This window comes from Ochotona princeps, chromosome 6 (assembly GCF_030435755.1).
Source record: "Ochotona princeps isolate mOchPri1 chromosome 6, mOchPri1.hap1, whole genome shotgun sequence".
Taxonomy (NCBI): Eukaryota; Metazoa; Chordata; class Mammalia; order Lagomorpha; family Ochotonidae; genus Ochotona; species Ochotona princeps.
In genome coordinates this window covers 34053672-34072760 of record NC_080837.1, presented here as the reverse complement: position 1 = coordinate 34072760, position 19089 = coordinate 34053672, and the positions used below count along the sequence as shown (strand labels likewise).

At 56.6% G+C, this 19089-nt stretch overlaps 1 protein-coding gene across 1 annotated transcript; it reads right to left on the bottom strand.

The window, feature by feature from the left end:
- Positions 1 to 1614: 1614 nt before the first annotated feature.
- On the bottom strand, positions 1615 to 19082 carry DUOX2 (dual oxidase 2). The gene is made up of 33 exons (XM_036495397.2): positions 19013 to 19082; positions 18677 to 18766; positions 18294 to 18458; positions 17688 to 17875; positions 17369 to 17570; positions 17091 to 17257; positions 16729 to 16789; positions 16514 to 16610; positions 16102 to 16192; positions 15746 to 15848; positions 15076 to 15239; positions 14411 to 14586; positions 14104 to 14222; positions 13692 to 13829; positions 13391 to 13504; positions 13046 to 13248; positions 12630 to 12815; positions 11295 to 11520; positions 11120 to 11213; positions 9147 to 9334; positions 8562 to 8631; positions 8150 to 8233; positions 7532 to 7710; positions 7215 to 7445; positions 6944 to 7043; positions 6229 to 6278; positions 5867 to 5994; positions 5471 to 5624; positions 3867 to 4099; positions 3517 to 3675; positions 3025 to 3180; positions 2740 to 2868; positions 1615 to 2501 (listed from the first exon to the last, which is right to left on the bottom strand). The coding sequence occupies exons 1-33, from the start codon at positions 19080 to 19082 to the stop codon at positions 2379 to 2381; spliced, it is 4638 nt and encodes a 1545-aa protein (XP_036351290.2). The 3' UTR covers positions 1615 to 2378.
- Positions 19083 to 19089: the final 7 nt, after the last annotated feature.

Genomic DNA, 19089 nt, shown 5'->3' with positions numbered 1-19089 from the left:
CATAAAATTGTCAGTGAATTGCCTACTCACCTTCCCCCAGACCTCTTTCTGTGGACATTTTCATAGTCTTCCTTGTTTACATATTTTGCAGAGCTAGCCTCTTCCTCGGTTGGTGACTTCATTTTTTTCAACACGAGGGGGTGTGCCGCTTAAGGTTTGCCTGTTTCCGTCTCCCAGCCCACCTCCCATGGGGAGTGTCTCATAAGCCCTTGGAAGAATGGAGCCAGCTTAGAGTTCTGGCTGAAGACACTTCTCCCCACTCGGCCAGTTCTTGAGTTTATTCCACTCACTCAGGGGCTTTCTCAAAACCTGTGCAAAGTTGGGACTCACATTTGAAGTCTGCCTTGGGTAAGCGGTCAGGACAGAGGTGACTCAGGGTCATGACACACATCTCTCTGTGCAGCTGGACAAGCATACACTTGGCCTTGCCTGGGATCCAGGCAATGTTGCCTGAGAACACATCCTAGGAGAGCACAGGGTTTTTTGGAGACCCTCACTTGGCCCTTAGCATGGCAAGGAAGTTAAGAGTTGTAATTGTGACAGCCATACTAATGCTATTGTCCAGTCTTGCAAGGACAGATGAATTAGTGTGGCACAGATAGATTTTTGAGCACTTTGTCAGGACATAAGGAAGATATTGAGGGGTCAGATCTGGGGACAAAGCTAAGGCTGAGATTAAGTCCAGGATTAAGAACTGCCCGGTACTTGATTGGGGGCTTAGGGTGGGAGGCCTGGAGACAGGTTACTGTTCCTACACAGGTGAACAGTCACCATGCCCCTGCAGTTGTATAGTCCATTCACACTCATGCATTTTCTCATCTGGATACTTGGGTGGGCCAGTGGCATTGTCTGACTTTCCGACATCTTCCCAGACAGTTAAGTAAACAAGGATATAGGCTTATAGGAGCCACAGGATTTTTCCTCTGTAGTATTTTATGGGTAAAATTGGCCCTAGAATCCTTGGATTGCTGTTCTTCTGGCCTGGTCAGAGAGAGACCCTCAACATGGAAGGATGTCAACCAGAGGCATCTGGTAAGGCTGAAAAGGAGAGAGCTTGGGGAAGGGACCTGAAGATGGCCTTAATCTGTTCCTGCCTCTACTGACTGCAGAACTTTATGATCCAGTTATTCTACCCTGGAGAAATGAATACCTTGTGTACCAGAAAATACAGATGCGAGAATGTTCATAACAGTTTTATTCATGATCATCAAGATGCAGAAACAACCCAAATATCCATCAACACAAGGGTGGGAAAACACAATGCAGTCCAGCTCTCCCATAGAATACTACTCGGCAGCGCAAAGAGCAAACTACAGCTACGCAGCACAGCACAGATGGGTCACGAGGCCCCCTGGCACTCCGGGAAAGCAGCAGTCTGATTAAGAGAGTATATTCAGTAGGATCAAAATGGGAGCCACAGAAACCACTTGAACAGTTGCTCTAAGTGGTCGGGTGAGACGGACTGGGAAATAGGGATAAAGGGGAGCTTCTGGGGCGATGGAGTCATAGAAGTGTTCTCTTTCTCGGCCTGAGTTGTACACCCTCCTCTACGCATATTACACTTCAGTTCAAAAAAGTTCATAGCTCAGCTTTTGAGGACATGGCAAAGGACAAGGAGGAGCCATGCACAGCCAAGTACAGTGGGGTCATCCCAGGCTGGCACCTGTGGAGAGTGACCAATTGTCCTGATGTGCCTAAAATGCAAGGGTTTCCTGGGACAAGAAACCTGGGACAGGCCAGGAGTAGCTGGTCACCCTACTCCTGTGGAAGGGCTGGTGGATGCGTCGGGGGTGGGAGGGGAGGGAATAGAGAGGGCTGAACTTTCTCTGTCTCTCAACCCAGGACTGCCCCAGCAAGCCCGGAGAAGGACATGCTAGGGGTCGGGGCAGTGGGCAGCTGGGGCTGACATAAAGAGTCTACAGCTGGGGCAGCATCTTTGCTCCCTGGAATTCTTTTAAAAGTTCCTGACCCCTCTAACAGCTGGAAGGGGTGGGAGCAGGGCTGCTCCTCTTTGTGACATGAGGAAAAAGGCCCCTGAGACTGAATTGAGGCCATGGCACCATCCAAGTATTTTCTTGCCTTGACCAAGAAATTACCTAATCAATGCAGCAATATCATAGAGGTAAAGTAGACGTGGGGATCTCCTGAAGACAAACATGGCTGTCACAGCAGGAATTCTTCCTCTTCCACCTGCCTTGCCTCATCCTGCTAGGGCTAGAGCTGGGGGTTCAGGGGGTCCCCACTATCTTGTCAGAGCATGGGACTGAGGGAGTCTCAAGGGGGAGAGGTTATTCCAGTTCTCCATTGGAGGCCTGGATGGCTAATGCACGCAGGACCAGAGAGAGGAGGGCAGAGCGGAAGGGACAGGGAGGGCAGGCCTAGAAGTTCTCGTAGTGGTGCATGAAGTGGGCTCGGTCCTGCTTATTGACACGCTGACAGGCTGCCTCCACGTTCTTGGTCATCCCTGGAGGGCCACAGCTGAACACGCCAATCTTGCGCACCTGTCAGGTGATTGGTGAGAGAAGGGGAGGACAAGATGCTCTCTCCCTGCCTGGAAGGCCCAGAGCACTGACTCCAGGCCCTGGAGAAGAGGCTGGAGCTGGGGGGCAGCACAGTTCTCCTCCAACACCAGACCCCAACCTGGGGTAGGCATGGGACAGGAGAGCTCTATCCAGGACAGAGTTGCAGGAACGTGGCTGCTGAAGGACGGAGTCCCACAGAGGGAAGGGGTACACTGACCTGTGGATGGACCTCCTGCAGCGAGTTGAAAAAGCGCTCGAAGGGGGGGCGGCCAAAGTGCGTGATGGAGCGCAGGCCCGTGAACAGACTCCGGTTCAGCACCTTCTGGAAGTGCCGCTCACAGATGTACTGGGGACACAGGGGCCAGAGCAGGCCAAGAACCGTCAGGGTCAGCACCCGGCTTGCACCAGCCCACAACATCCACAACACCTGGCCGCACACCCACCTGTCCTGGCCGTCCCTCCTACCTTCCCAACAACCCTGCCTGGCAGGCCCTGCCCTTACCAGCATGGTGGTCCTGAGGTCAAACTTCTCTGGCAGCTGGGTGATGTAGATGTGTACAGACACCAGGTCCTGGGGGTCATTCTCCTCCACCTCGCGGATGATGTCTGCCAGCCACTCAAACTGCCGCTGGGTGCGTGTCACCCAGATAAAGTAGATCTGGGGGGTGTGGAGCACACAGGTCACAGAGCTTGGAACCTGGCCCAGCCTCCCCTCCTACATCCCTTCACTTGAGCCCTGGGAAGCTACAGGACTCTCCTCTACCCACTGGGCAGCCACATGCTGCCAGGGCCCATTGGCCTTATCACAGGCTCCCCAGTGGACAGGTCCTGGCAGGCCAGCCTGGCTGTGCTCCCTACTGTGCCTCAAGGCTGGGTGTGTGGACAGCTGGGGGTGAGCAGCTTCTGCAACACCCAGGGGCCAGGAGTTTGTGTGGCTGTGATGTGGGGGTACAGATTACTTGTCCTCTCCAAGCTTTGGGGGAGGGGTGCCCACCTTTTTACAATGCATGTGGTAGTTGACTGATGACTTGAAGACCAGGTCTTTGAGGATGGAGGCAAAGGGGGTAACCCCGATGCCCCCTCCCACCAGCACTGACACCTCAAACTGATGCCATTCCTGGTGGCCTTCTCCAAATGGTCCATCGAGGAACAGCTGCCGAGAGAGAAGGGGAAGACGACGTGAACCCTGCCCTACCCCAGTTCTGATGGGCAGAAAGAAGGGCCTGAGTAACCTAGCCTCCCCTGAGGCACCATAGCCCTCTCCCAGCCTGGTGCCTGGCAGAGAAAGGCCAGGGACCTCACTGATGGCACAGGCCCTGAAGCAGACTTCCCTGTGATGCACACCTTTGGGTACATGGCACTGTCTTTGTTCTTCGAGGGTGAGTAAGTCTCCCGGAGGCGAATGGTCCAGGGCCCCACAGCCCGGATGTGCAAGCTGAGTGTTTCCTCGTGGGGTGCAGAGGTCAGCGTGAAGGGGTGATACTCGTTGGTCCCCAGAGCCAGGCAGGCGATGCGCACCCACTGCCCCGACTTGTACTCAAAGTTCTGCGGCCGCTGGAACTCCAGGTGTGTCACTCCTGGGCATCACAGGCAGGGAAGGACAGGGTGAGGTCTGCTCCTGAGGCTGAGGTCTGGCAGCCACCTGTCCTCCCCGCACACCAGCAAGTGTGGCGCCCAGGGCTAGGGAGGAGGGTCCCCTTCCCTGTAGCCTGGGTTGTGCTCCAGCTGCTCTCTTCCCTCTTCCACACGGGGTCCCAGCCTCTCTCCACTGCTCCAAATGCCAGCCTGTTGGGGGCGGGGTGGACCCCTGGCTCCCTGGGAACCACATTGGTGTTTACCCAATTCCCACTCTTTGCTGGTGGGGCTTACCTGCATACCTCCTACACTCTTGTCTAGCTGTGTTTTTTCTTTAATTTTTAAACTTATCTTTTCATTTATTTGAAAGGCAGAGACACAGAGAAAGACAAAGACAGAAAGAGATCGAGCTTCCATCCACTGATTCACTGCTGAAATGCCCATAACAACTGGAGCTGGGCCAGGCGGAAGCCAGGAGTTCAGGACTCCATCTAGTCTGCCACGTGGGTGACAGGGACTCAAGCACTTGAACCAGCATCTGCTGCTGCCTTCGAGACGTGCGTTAACTGGATGCTCGATCAGAAGCAGAGTAGCCAGGACCCAACGTGGGCACTCCAATATGGGATGTGGGCATTCCAAGAGGTGGCTTTATTTGCTATGCTGCAGCACCTGCCCCCGAAATGACCTGTTTTTAAAATTCGACTTGATTTCACAAGAAACCTCATTACTAAATAAAATTTCATTACTAAACCCAACTACTAAACCTCATTACACGGAAAACCTGAGACAGTCTCCTGAAGTGGTCATGGTTGAAATAAAATGGAATTGAGACAACTTTTCCTACAATGTGAGTCCTGAAGATTAAATGGCCCTACGACAGCTAAAGCCTTCCCCCAGAACCTTCTTTTCAAATATATATCCATTTTAAAATATTTATTTGGAAGAATTAGAGCAAGAGTGAGGGTGAGCACAAAAGAGAGAGAATATTCATCTGTTAGTTCAATCCTTCAATGGCCACAATGAACAAATGGCCAGGGCCGGGCCAGGCTGAGGCTAGGAGTTCTGGAACTTCTCCATGTGCACGCCAAGGCCTAAGCACTTTGGGCCATCAGCTGCTTTTATAGGCCCATTAGCAGGGAGCTAGGTAGGAAGTAAGATGTCCCCCAGCTCTGCTATGTGAACTGACAGCCATCTCTTTCTGGTCCTGTCCGCAAGTGTGCAGCGCAAGTGCAGCCCTTCCTGGCTGCATTTCCAAGAGGATGCCAGAGGCTATGCATGCCTGGCAAGCTATCTTCCCATGTCCAGAGCAAGGGGGTGGTGGGGAGAGGGTGGATTTCTGACTTCCAGTGCTTCCAACCTGTTGGCCCCCATACCTGAGGGCAGCAGCTCTGCCTTCACCACACAAATCTCCACCTTCTTCCGGCTCAGGCTCACCAACTTGTCTGCCCCAAAGATAATCGCCGGAACCAGGAAGTAGATGTGAAAAGAGGGCAGCTGGATCAGTGCAAAGCTGCCGTGGATGATGAGCTGCGGAGGCACAGTCAGTTAGTACAGCTCAGGCCCTGCCAGGCCTACATCTCATATCCTCCTTGCCAGGGAACTTCTTGCCCAGGCCCCAGGCCTGCACCTGGGCAAAGACCCTGGAGTCTGAGGCCTCGGACTCTGGCCCAAGATCTTGGGTCCCATTCTCCCTTTTCCCTGTTTCACTGCCTTCCCTCGCACTTAGTACCCTGCTCCATGGCCTGGTCCCTCTCCAAGAACTCCCTTACCAGGATGTAGAGCACCACATAGAGGTGGTGGGTGATCCAGAAGCCCCGGAAGCTGTGGCGGCGGAAGTAGTGAGAAGCGAAGACATACATGATGGCCAGGACCACTAGTAGCAGCACTCCCGACATGCCTGGGGGTGGGGGAAGCAGGACAGGGTCAGCCAGGACTCAGGACCTCAGCCTGGGCCCAGCAGACCCCCATCCTTCCTGCCCACTCCCTCTCAGCCTCTGTGGCCCCTGTTGCCTGGGGGAATGGCTGGGCTCTGTCCTACGGGCCAGCAGGGGCCCTGTGGCCATTACAGATAAGTATATGTGCATGAGGGCGTTGGAGATGAAAGGCCTCAGGCAGAAGCCCTGCCCCCTACCTGGGATGGTCTGGAAGAACCACCAGTAGAACTTTGGGGGGATCTTTGACCTGTGGGGCAAAGGCACAATGAGTCTGGCCAAAACAGGGAGGGTTCCCCCCACCTGAGCCTGTTTCTACTTTCCCCGACCACTGAGGTTGCTGGTGGCAAGGGATCCCGCTGGGCACCGGCCTCTGCGCTCCCCACCTCCCACCTGCTACCTTCCACACCTCCCCCCTGCTACCTTCCACACCTCCAAGAATTCCTTGCCCCCCACCTCCTGTGCTGAGCTCCTTACTGTGTCTGCCTTCACTCACTGGCATGCTTAATTCATGATCTCCCAAGTTTCCCAAGAGCAAGGATCAGGGTTAGGCTCAACACTCTATCTGGGGGCTTGGCAAGGTCAGGCACACAGTGAGTGCTGTCAGCCCTACTCGCGGGATAGACACACTGGATGTGCTTTTTGCAAATCAGCTGGCACATGGAGGGTGAGCGGAGCTAGCATGTCGTGGGTTAGGCACAGAGGGACAAAGTTGCCACCTTCATCTCTCAAACACCTGTCCTCTGCGGTCATGGCCAACTTCTTTCCCAAAGGCAAGGCAACTTTGCAGCTCTCCGAAGAACTCCGGTTCCACATTATTGCTCATGAGGAATTGAGGACCAAGACCATCTCTCTATTTTGTTACACCTCAGGTCCACCCCACAGGAGTCCCAGGGGCCCTCGCCCAGAACTGACCCATCATTCACAAAGACGTTGGGGAACACACAGGACAGCAGACTGAGGGGGCTGACTGAGAAGATGTAGAAGTTGACCACGTGGCCAGCACTGTGCAAAACTGAGAGACAGATCCTTTTAGGTACGCCAGCCACAGCAGGCTCTACCTCTACCCACCCCCTGCCCACCCCAAAATGAGAACGAGGGCAAGGAGAGGAGAGATGCCAGCAGAAGGAGGCCAGCTCTCCTCGCCATTTCCCACACACTCAGGGAAGACACAGGAGCCACGTACTGGCCAGGAGAACCGCCCCCATGGCGATCCAACGATGGAAGTCCACCGCTGCGTCAAAGGGCACATAGCGGTTCAGGAAGGTCTCCCGCAGGAAGGTGAGGATGTTGCGGCACATGGTGAGCAGCATGTAGGAGAACATGAAGGAGATGCTGGCCGCCGTGCCCCGCGACAAGATGATGCCCGGGTAAGTGGTCTCCTCAATGTCCGTGGGTGGGGAGGCAAAGGCATAGTCTAGGGTGACAGTGGAGAGTGGGTTAGTTGGGCCGAGACGGGGCGTCCCTGGAGGTGGGGAAGCGCAGCCAGCCCAGGGCCCTTACAGTAGGCACGCTCAGCAAACAGGCCCACGCAGAGGGCAGTGAAGAGGGCACTGCACACAATGTGGCGCCGGTAGTTCTCAATGAAACGCTTGAACTGTTGCACCTTACGGGCCATGAACCCTCGCTGCAGCTTCTCCGGCACCGCCTCCGTGTACAGCCGTGGATTGGGTGTCAGCACCCTGTGGTAACAGGAGGCAGGGCCATGAGCTGGGGGTACCCTGACCTGCCCTGAACGCCACCCCACCAAAGGAGTCTGGATAGAACAAGAGGGAAACCAGCATTCGGGAGGTGGGGCGGGGAGCCAGCTACTCTCCAGCCCTTGCCTCCACCCCCATTCACCCACTCAATCTCCTCTCCTCCCCCTCTTTGTTCTGTCCTTCTTTCTTCCTGCCCGCCTGCCCCAGCCTCACTGCTGTGGCAGAACAGGCAAGAAACCTGGAGACCCCCTTATGAACATCTTGATATCACTTCTGATCAGGCCCCTTGCCTGCAGAATGGGGTGCAGAGGTTGGAGAGGATGGTGAAAAGCCCCCAACATGGGTCAGTGAGAGGTGGGATCAGACACCGCAGCCTTCTCTCCACGTCTCCATGGGCCCCGGGCACGAGGGAAACACTCACTTTTTGCCAAACCTCTTCATCAATCCGGAGCCTCCTGACTCAGAAACCTCGGAGTCAGAGAGCCCCACTCCCTGGGGGCTGGAGCTGAGAACAAGAGAAATGGGTCTATTATTCTCCCGTCTTTGCAGTCAGGAAAAAAGCTACCACTTCAACCTGGAGATGCCAATGGGAAGTAGATCCTGGGATCTGAGGGAGGGATGAGGTGCTGTGTACAGGACCTTTGCAGCATGATTTGGGCTAGAAGTGGCAGGGAGAGAGCTTGGCCATTTGGGTTAGGGCCCCCACTAGCCAATAGCTACCTTCAGAGGGCAGACGTCAGAACCTGGGGGTGCACCAGCAAGTCCCCTTTTCTCTCTTCCCTCTGCTGGGTACCTAGCCAGGGAGACCTCCCAAATGCCTCCTTGCTGCTTACCGTTCCACCGGGGTCCGAGTGATGAATGACACCCGGCAGTTCTTGTTCTGTTTAAAGACCTCTCCGACACCTGCAGAGGAGAACCACAGGCTGGTCTGGCTTCCCCACCAGCACCCGGCTGTTGGGTAGGGAGTCCATCCCCGCCTCCTGTCCTCCCCATGCAAGCAGGCCAGGAGCGCTGGCTAGGGACTCAATTGTGTCCAGGTCTCTGCCTCTGGCCTTATTCCTTTCCCTCCCATTACTGGGCAGCCAGTGAACCCAGCAACACAGGGCAAAGGGTGGACTTTGTGCAATTAGAAAAGGGGACACCCTCCGGGCAGATGCAACCTTGTACTTCCTTTTCTGAAGAAAAGGGTGCTGCTTCCCCTGGCCAACGCCCATGGCTTTGAGCAGTGTGTTGGCTGGATTGTAGCCTGCCCCACAACTTCCGCGGGTACCTGTCAGGTGCACAGCTTGTCACCTGTATATGACACCTCTGCTACATTGCCTGGCTCTTTGTTGGTTACTAAGGACTCAGTCAAGTCCACTGGGAACTGGCCTTTTGAAGATTCCTTGACCCTGGCTGTTCCTTACATACTCACGTACCTCCACCTCCACCTTTGACACAGAGCTGTGTGAAGCGGAGATCGCTGTCGTGGTCCCGCAGCATGAAGTGGAAGTCCTCCCACGTCAGTTCCTCCTTGTCCTGGAAGCCCGACTCCCGAAACATGGAGTCCACCACCTCAGCCAGCTGAGTCTTAGACAGGCTGTTGTCGGCTATCTCAAGGAAGGACCTGGGGAGCGGATGGTGGGAGCAGAGACAGAGCAACAGCCCGTAACCCAGTGAGGTCAGGCTCGGGCAGGTACAGGGTGGGGCAGAGCCTGCATGGTCTAATGTGGTTACCAGTGACCCCAGAAATGGTATGGAGGAGGTGCTCATCCAGCCTGCAGCTGATGCTAAGCTGGGTGGGGCAGCCACAGGCCCAAAAGATAGAATTCAAATTGCCGTGAACATTTAAGAGAAAGAAGCTGTATTGAACTGGGGGGCAGGAGCAATGTCCACTCAGTTCAAGGATGTGTTCAGCATGTACCATCCTTCTCTCCCAGCAGCCTCGTGGCCTACTCTTTCATTAATGCCCACAACACGCTGGGCAACAAGGGTGCAAGGCAGCAGAGAGAGCCAGGGGTGTAGCTGCAACAGTGGCTGCTTCCTCGTGCCAACACAACAGGGCACAGGCTGGAGCATCCCCACACCCATTCTGACAGCACCCACAGTGGCCTCTATAGTGACCCAATGCTTTCCTCGGGCTGTGCCTTGAGAAGAAAATAAACAGACCATGCCAGCTTGTGCTCATCCAGCAGAGGGGAGTCTATGTGCCACAGAAGGTGTTGCCATTCCACGGAGGCCCAGAAAGATGCACAGGGAGTCATAGGGTGAGCAGGTGGCAGCTCAGCCCCCACCTGGTGGCAGGGACCTTCTCCTAGACCCCCTAGAGAGCTGGGCAGGGCTGGGCCCACAGGACACACCAGGGAAGTGCAGAATACAACCAGTTTACCCTGTGAGAAGCCCATGTCCAGCAGGGGTACTTGGACTGTGATAGTCTATAGAAGTTCTTAAAACAATGGGAAGGCTTCTGGGGAGAGAAAGGTTAGAAGACTGAACTGTTTTCTCCATCTGTTGAATCACAGACTCGTTTCATGTCAGCCTTTATGGTTAACTCTGTGTTGGATGAGGAGGAAGCTAACTGCCAGAGAGAAGCTGTGGGCCAGCACTGCCGACACTGTGGGAGACCATGGGTCTGAAGCCTTGTCCTCAGCCAGCAGAGGGCAAAGGCATTTGGAGCTGGTGTTCTGGGCACCCCAGCGCCAGTGAGGCTTAGGAAGCCAGGGAGGACTGGAGCACCCAGCACCTGCCTGGCGAGCAAAACTGGGAGAGTGACCAAGGCACCTGGCCTGCAAAGAGCTTACAGAGACCCCAGGACACCCAGAAGGACCAGGGAACGTCAGCAGTCAGTCACACTAACGTGCTGGTGATTTTGTCCCAATCACTTTCTTTAGATTAGAAAGGGTTTCTAGCTGGGATTGACAGTCCACTTAGCAATTGCCCTAGAGGCAGGGGCATGGCAAAATAGACTCTTCAGGGTTTGGCAAGTAAAGCTAGTGTCCATATGGATGCTGGTTCCAGACTTAACTGCTCCACTTCCCATCCAGCTCTCTGCTAATGGCCTGGGAAAGCAGTGCAGGATGGCCCAAAGCCTTGGGCCCCTCCCTGCACCCATGTGGGAGACCTGGAGGAAACTTCTGGTTTCAGCTTTGCCCAGCCCCACCTGGCCTTTATGGCCATCTTGGGAATGAAGTAGCACTCTCTCTTTGTCTAACCCTGCCTTTCAAATAAACCAATACTTTTAAAAAAAAAAATCTAAAATAATAGACTTTTGAGGCCAGATGCTCTGAGAATCCAGGATGCAACATGTAGGGCCTCCAGTCCCCACAGATGGCCTCCTGGCCTGGCCTCCTCTGCCTTCTGCCTTCCTGTTTAAGACATCAGGATGTCTCAGGGTTGGAAGGCCCACCCATACCGAATCATGGTGAAGAACTCGTCCTTGGAGAGGAAGCCGTTCTCATCTAGGTCATACATGGTGAACATGAGGCGGGACTTATCCTCTGGGGTGCCTGAGGGGAGACAAGGGACGGAGGTCACCTCTCTGCCAACAGACCCATGGGGCCTTGGAAGAGTTTGCCTCCCCACCTCACCTTTCATGAAGACCACCAGGATGTCCAGGAACTCGCGGAAGGACAGGTAGCCGTTGCCGTCCTTGTCAGCCAGGGAGAACATGGCCTCCACAAACATGTCCTGGGGCTTGAGGCCCAGGGACTCGGCGAACTCGGCCCTGCTCAGCTCGCATGTCAGGGCTTCCCGTACCTTCTGGGAGGAGTCCAGGGGCAGGGTCCCTGCGTCTGCCTGGTTGATGTCCAGCACCTGCAGTCGGACAGCAGCAGGGGGTGGGGCAGAATGGAGAGAGGTCAGGCCTGAGCAGTTCAGGAATCGTCTCACTTCTCCCATGCTCCTGCCCCTCTGCTTCCCTGACATGGACACTGCTCTCCTACAGAGGGGCCATCAAGTCTCTCGCAATCTGCATCTGCTCTCCCTGGACTTCAGTGCTGATGGGAGACTACAAAATGAGAGAGCTACCCGCAGACAGTCAGGAAGAGGTCCAGGTCTAGCTCTCGGGCCAGGGCCACAATGGTCCTCTGCTTTAATCTCTGCCTGTAGTGCTAATATTCTGAAAGTCACATGGAGCTGCCATTTGTGAAACATTTACAACATACCAAGCACTTGGGTTACACACAGGACACAAAAAGGTATGTTTATCAAACTCCAGGCTGCAGAATTCCTTGGAGAGCTTGATAAAACACACATTGCGCAGCTTGCCTCCCACCGGAGGTCCCCGATTCAGTCTGAGCAGCGGCCTAAGAACCCTTACATCCAACAAATTCCCAAGCGAGGCTGATGTCGCTGTGCCAAGGCCAGCCTCTCAGAGGTGCTCACTGAGACTTTCTCACTAGGTTCTAACAAGAGGGCCAAGAGATGGGACACGGCTCCAATCAGTGATTGACGGGTAAAGAAATGGAGATACAGGGATAAAGGAACTGCCTGTGGCCATACAAGCAGACACAAGTGACAGAGCCAGGATTCAACCAGAGCTGTCTCGTCGCCTGGGCTCCCTCCCTTCCCTGTGCTGGGCCTGCCCTCAAAAGATACAGGCTAGGGCTGGCATTGTGGCACAGCAAGTTAAGCTGCCCCTTGCAACCTCAGCACCCTAGACCAGGGAACTGATTTGGGTCCCAGCTGTTCTCCTTCCAACCCATTTCCCTACTAATGCTCCTGGGAAAAGCAGCAGAAAATGGCCCACGTGCTTTGGCCCCTGTCGTCCACATGGAGTACCCAGATGCAGTTCCAGCCTCTGGCTTCAGCCTGGACTAGTCCTGAGCGTGATGGCCATTTAGGGAGTGTGTGTCTCTTCCCCTCTCTGCGTCACTCTGTTTTTCCAAGTAAATCAATACAAATCTTAAAGAACAAAAAGGCACCTGAGCGAAAAGGTGCCTGAAGAAGATTTCAAGGACGTGTGCGCGCTGCTGCTTGGTGGCGGCCGTCCTGAACAGCTCTTTCTCGCCCATCTCGGCCACATGGAGACCCAGCCCCCAGCACAGGCAGAAGTCCCGCAGCTGCTTCACGAAGGTTCCACGCTCCATCTCAGAGGAAAACAGCAGCACCTGGGGACGGCAGGGGGCAGTAGGGACTGAAGGCACTCTAGCCTCTGGTCCAGGCTCCCCTCAAAGAAGCCTGGGCTGAGGGGACCTGAGAAAGCTCTTTTCCACCCCTCTACTCAAGAGACCCAATGAGGGGATTAAGAGCTCAGGTTGAGTCCCAGCCCCCAGCATCTGCCTTTACAGGGGAGCTCTGCAGCTGAGGAATGGGTGGCCTGGGCAGGGCAGGCTGTTACCAGGTCATATTCCTTGGGGATCTTGAGCAGCAGCGTGCGGCAGCCATGGTTGACGGACAGGATAAGGCTGACCTGCTGTGGAGGCTGCAGCGGGATGCTGCGCAACAGAGAGAGCCGCCGGTCCAAGACCCGCAACTGCCCATCTGGCAGCAGCTGCACGGTCACCGGGTAGCTCCTCTCGCAGGGGCCAGGCCATTCCATTGCTGGGGAAGGGACAGTTGCACAGAATGCTTCAGCATGGATCCCCAGGTCCTTGCCCTCAGGCCCATCCCACAAAACAGGTGTGAGCAGGCATCCTATCGCTCCAACCTGGTCGTCCCCCCTCCTGCCTTCAGCTCAGCTCACCTGGCACACCTTCTTTGATGGCTTCCTTCTCTGAACTCTCCTTGCCTCTCCTTTGCAGCCTTTTGCGGTCCTGGTTCCGGAAATGGGTCACTATCCCCGCGAAAATGAGGCTCACTGGGAGAGATTAGAAGGGGCTAGCAGGGAGCAGACAGCCTCGCTGAGGCTTCTTCCCTCCCCATGGTCCCCTGAGCCTGGCCCCAAATCCTGCTAAGGAACTAGCTAACTTGCAAGCGGGAGGGTTAGTGGGGGTGGGGGAGGAGGAAGCCTGAAGGGGAAAGATGGGAGGAGGAGAGGCACCCACCTAATGGAAGTGAGCAGAGAAAGATGATGACAAGGCCGTAACCGGCTCCACTGCCCGCAAAGAAGTTCATGACGGTGAACGGCACGCAGGAGGGCAGGCCTGCTGTCGTGAGCTGCTGGGGCTGCGGGCACGGCTCACCTACGAGAGAGATGAGACCTCCAAGGCTGAGGATCCCATCCCAAGTGTGAGCAGGCATTCTTCCCCTCTCTGCCTTGGAAGACACCAAGGTGTCCACTGCCCTCCCAGGCCCACCGTCCTGGGACGTGTTCCCCTAAAAAAACGTCCATTTCACACCTTAACTCTCAGCAGGGCCACAGGTGCAGCTCGTGTGCCTACCAGGCTGACCATAGGCGGCAGAGGCCCAGCTCCCTTGACCTCCGACCCTCAGCTGTGGCCTTCACTAACCACTCACCCTCCTGCCAGATAAAGACATTGGGTTGCAGAGCATTGGGGTCCACGTTGGTGACAGCGACCAGCACGTCACGTAGGCTGGTGTTTCTAATTTCAGCAATCTCCTCCTCGGAGAACAGCCTAAAGTGGGAGAAGGCAGGTATGGGCACGGGGGAGAAGGAAAGGCAGGTCTCCAACCACCCCAGGCCCAAGAAGATGAGAAAAGAAACCCTCACGTGAGGGCCTACAAAAAGGGGCTTGTGGGCCAGCTGGGAGTTGAAGGCCTTTGGGAGCTGAGGGTCTAGAGGCGCACCCCCTGCAGTTCTTACCCATTCCTGGTGTTCTCAAACCAGTAGCGGTCACCATCCCGCAGCCGCACAAACTGGCTCAGAACGATGGTGCTGAACAGGGGCCCAGGGTCCCCATAGCTCTCCAGGAGCCCCCCTGGGAGCAGCTCCAGCAAAGACAGGTCCTGGTTGTACAGGGCGGCTGTTGCCTCCAGCACCTGGTGCACAGCAGGAGATAGGGAGAGCAGGTATGTGGGTAGGTGAGCACCTCCCAGACCCTGGACCTCAGCAGCTGCCTGGCTCACTGGTCAGGCCCTGGCAGCCACCTCTTCCTAGAGGACCGGGGTGGCCCTGCCCAAGGTGAGACCACTACCAGCCAGGGTCGGAGTGAGCCACTTCCTGTGGGCCACTGCTGTCTATATTATCTGGCCTTTAGGACATTCAACCCATGGGGTACAAGGATGGGATGATGACATCCACTCTGGACAGGGAACAGAGTAGCAGCCGGGAATGTACTTAGAGTCAAATGGCTAGTCTGAAACCATGTCTTTACAATGCATCCATTGACAAAAAGGAAACAAGGATAGGATCTACCTTGTAAGGGTCAGATGTAGGTTACATGATTGCATAAATACATAAATACAAAGGGCTTGGAACCATATCACTATAGGAAGGCTCTAGGTGTTACTGTTATTGTCTCTCTTGACCTGGGGGTCCACGTGGGGGCTGAGGTCACTCCAGTTCTTTGGAGGCTCCAGTCCCAAGGCCAGCAGGGCCTGGGTATAGCTGGGCAGCCCCATATCTCGACCTCGTTGGATGCTGTTGGCTACGTAGTCTGAGCGGGTGAACTGGTCAGGGCCAGGCCAGTAATCTGGGGGTGGACAGAAGACCAAACCATGGATCAGTCCTCCCAAATCTTCTTTGTTTTGCACCTTGCATCCAGATGTCAGCATCACCCCCTCTCCCACTCTCCTCTTGCCCACAGCACTCCTCTACACATGACACCTGATGTGTGATGCACATCATCACATATAATCGGGACATTTTTCTAGCAAGATCTTTCCTCTAAGATTCTGGACTGTTCTGGTCATCAGGAGGTAAATTTCCTGTCTTCTGACTCCCTAACTTCAATGCTGTCTGAAAAGAACTTGAAACCTAAGTAAGGCTCCTGACACTCAGATCCAGTTAAAATAAAAACAGCTCCTAGCTGCAAGTTAAGCATTTAAAATGCTCCGCATTCATTTCTCCTTGACAGTTTGTGTGTGTACCTGTGTTCCTGCTTCTTAGATACTCTCCATGTGCTGCCTGTCGATGACCCCAGCTAAAGCCCCAGCCTCCCTGGACATTGGCCCTTATCCCCCCTGACCCTGTACTCACCCCTCAGATCTTCAACCACTATCCTGTCCTCCAGTTCTGAAATCTGGGAGGCCATTCCCAGCAGCAGCTGGTTCACCTCCTGGGCAGTGTTCAGGTTGGGGTTCTGGAAGCAAACAAAAACATACGCTCAAGAAGGACATGAAGGTCCCTCCCTGGAGCTCAGGCCCTCTCACCCTGCACCCCTACCCATCCAAGGACAAAGGGCCACGACCAGCCCCATATCTCACATGCAATCATTCTGAGATGATTTTCTGTTATCAGCAATATCCAAGAACTGAAATTGTCGCTTGACCCCCCAACTTCTACAAAGAGACAGACCTCAACCCACCTCCCTGTCACCCTGACCCCAAGCTCACCTCCCGAAGCCAGTAGCTGTTGCAGACCCTGAGGGCCGGGGAACTGCCAAAGCCCTGGCTGAAGACCTCCTGGAAATGACAGCTAGCGTTTCTGCAACAGGCAATTGAAAACAGCATGAGTACAGGCTATGATGGGGTTGATGAGGTGAATGGTTCATTATGGGGGTGAACCTAGGGCTTCTTAGAACACAGTACCAAGAGCCAATGGCTCTTGGCAGATGGAGAGGAAAGGTGGATGAAGATGCTATTTTGAGCCTCAACTCAGCAGCCAGAGCCCTGCCAAAAGGAAGCTGGAGTGGGGATGGTCCCCAGTAAGACTCAACCTTCTCCCCTGGGTCCTGTTTCAGGGTGCCAAGGCATGTCCATTCTGCACCACAGAGCTATGTCCTGTCCCGGCTGGTCTTGCCCTCACCTCATGTAGACGCCAGGGGGCACCATGGTGGAGAAGAATTGCTGAGAGGCCACCACAAACTCCGGGGAGACACTGGGGTCCAGGAACGGCCGGTAGCCTACAGGAAAGAGTAATACAGGAGAACGGCTCCCCACTCCTACTGCCTCAGACCACATACACCCGCTTGCCTTCTGCCCTCTCCCATACTCAGCCCCGGTTCTCCACCAGTCCGTCACCTGCATAGGGCGGAGGCGTCTTCTGCAGGAAGCTGGGCAGCCACTCATACAGAGCGATGTTCTGGGGGCACAGACAGGGCAGGGGAGGCACCAGCAGGTGCGTCAGGCACTTAGGGACAGCACTGAGCCCGAGGAAGGCTCAGGAACAGTCTTGGGAGGGACCACTCTAAAAGCCAAGCTAAGCCTCAAGGAACTGGGACACTTGCAGAGCAGCACGGGTGCCCCCCACTCACACACCCCGGACAAACAGCCCTCGCCCTCGCCGTCACTGCCGGGGGCTTTTTCCACCTCGCACTCTCTCCCCAACACCCGACAAAGGTTGTCCCCCATGCTCTGGAAGGGGCCTGTGCGGGGCGGCCCACCTGGTAGGTGGCGATGACCCTCTTGCGCGCGTTCTGGAACAGCTCCTCGTCGCCCCAGCTCGGGTGCTCCAGCGCCAGCCTCTGAGCCCACAGGTTGTGGTAGCGGAACCAGAGCAGGCCCAGCGCCTGCAGGAAGGGCTCCTGGTTCCCCCGCTCGGCCCCGAAGGCTGCGTGCCACGCGGGAGGGAGGCGGCGTGAGTCGGGGCGACGCGCCCACGGCCCAGCCCGGCCCGCCCGCGCCGCCCGGCCCGCCCGCGCCGCCCGGCCCGCCGCCTCACCGAACAGCCCCTGCGCCCCGCGCCGGCCCGTGGCGGGGTCGGGCGGCGTCCACATGAGCAGCGGGTTCTGCGCCGAGCGCGGGAACGCGGGGTCGGGCCCGGACGCCAGCTGCCCCCCGGAGAAGCTCCTCAGCGCGTCGCTCCACGAGTGCGAGGAGCCGTAGATGGCGCTGCCGTCCAGCCAGCCGGTCACGCCGTTGGTCTGTGGGGCGCGGGGCGGGTGGGCCCGGTCAGCAGGCAGGGAGGGCCAGGTCGGTGCCCGGGGTGGCAAATGAGGAGCCCAGGACGCCACCGCCTCCAGGTTGGGTCGCAGCCTCACCAGGTCCCGTGGGTTACTGGGGCTCCGTCCTGTCTCGGGGTCCCAGCGGCTCCTCTGGTAGGGCAGGACCACGTCTCCGCGGTGGTCGGGGTCGAACACCGGATCTCCGGGGGGGATGTAAATGTTGAGGTACTCGGCAGGGCAGCCGGGGGTCTCCACGCTCACCACATCAGAGAGCACGTGGTAGCCTAAGGGCGTGGGGCGAAAACTGGTGAGCCTACCGTGGATCAGTAAGGTGCCTGCTACGGCTTGGGACCGAGCGATCCTCAGCAGCCGCCGCAGGGGTTCGCGTCCCAGCTCCGCCGCCAGCTCCGCGGCTTCTTCCCCCTGAACCCCGGGCTGCTATTATTCAAAGAATGCGGCGTCCTGGCCCTGCTGGTGCCTCCCCTGCCCCCGAGCCACTCCCCTCCCTCTGCAAGGGGAGGGAAATGGTGGCAGGCCCCTTATCCTCTTGAAGTAAAGGGAAAGAGAAAGGTGAGGGAAGTCAATATTCCTGCTCCGACCCCCATCTCAACCACCTCTCTCTGCTGTTTGGAAGGGAGCGAGCGTCTAGGGGGTGGACCGGCAGGAGCCCCTCTCCTCCAGGGTGTCCCCTTTTGCTCTCACCAAAGTAGACCCCCAACACGGTGCGGTTGCGGAGCGAGGCCAGGCCGGCTGGACCCCTTGTGGTCGCGTCGCTGAGCAGGCGTGGGTTGGGCAGAAAGGGCTCCTCCAGAGCTTGGTAGACGCCGTCTGCGTAGTTGGCCTGTACGAGTCTCTGCAGCCGGGAGCCTGCGCGGCGCGGGGAGCCGGGCTTGTTGGCAGCAGCCTATCTCAAGCCCCTTTTCTCCCCTCATCCCCCCACCCCGCGCACATCTCACCCCACCCGCTGCCTCTCCCCAAGGATCCCTTCGCTGCAGAACTGCGTGAGAGGGCACTCCCTTACAAGCTGCGACCCCCCCCCCCATACCATCGCTCCCTCCAAGGACCGACCCGCGTCCTCCACGTACCAGCCGCGCCCCGCTCGTGGTGTCTCAGGTTGTTGAACCAGCCATCGTAGCGCTGCACTTCCCAGGGCAGCGGGGGTGCGTCCTGGCCGCCTGTGGACGCAGAGAACTGCACCCTCAGCGAAAGTCTTCCAGTGACCCCTCCTCGCCTGAGGACCCGACGGCCCGGCCCGGCCCGGCCCGTGGTCGCCCAATGCCTCCAGCGGGACCCACGTTCTCTGCGTCCCAGCCGTGCTGGGCTTCCAGAACCCTCGGAAACCCGAAGATTGGCTGCACCTCTTCTCACCCCATTTCCAGGGGCTCAGCGCGCCACTCTGCAGCGACAGGTGCCTGACTTACCAGCAGGAGCCGGGAGTCGAGTGAGCAGAACGCCCAGGAGCACCAGGGCTTCTAGCCGTGCACACCGCATTCTGCCC

Excerpts from the sequence above, each read along its gene's own strand:
- DUOX2 (XM_036495397.2), bottom strand. The coding sequence starts at position 19,082 with ATGCGGTGTGCACGGCTAGAAGCCCTGGTGCTCCTGGGCGTTCTGCTC. Across the intron at positions 18,459-18,676 it reads CCACGAGCGGGGCGCGGCTG|GCTCCCGGCTGCAGAGACTC; the intron begins GTACGTGGAGGA and ends CGCGCCGCGCAG. Across the intron at positions 17,876-18,293 it reads CGTGTTGGGGGTCTACTTTG|GCTACCACGTGCTCTCTGAT; the intron begins GTGAGAGCAAAA and ends CCACGCCCTTAG.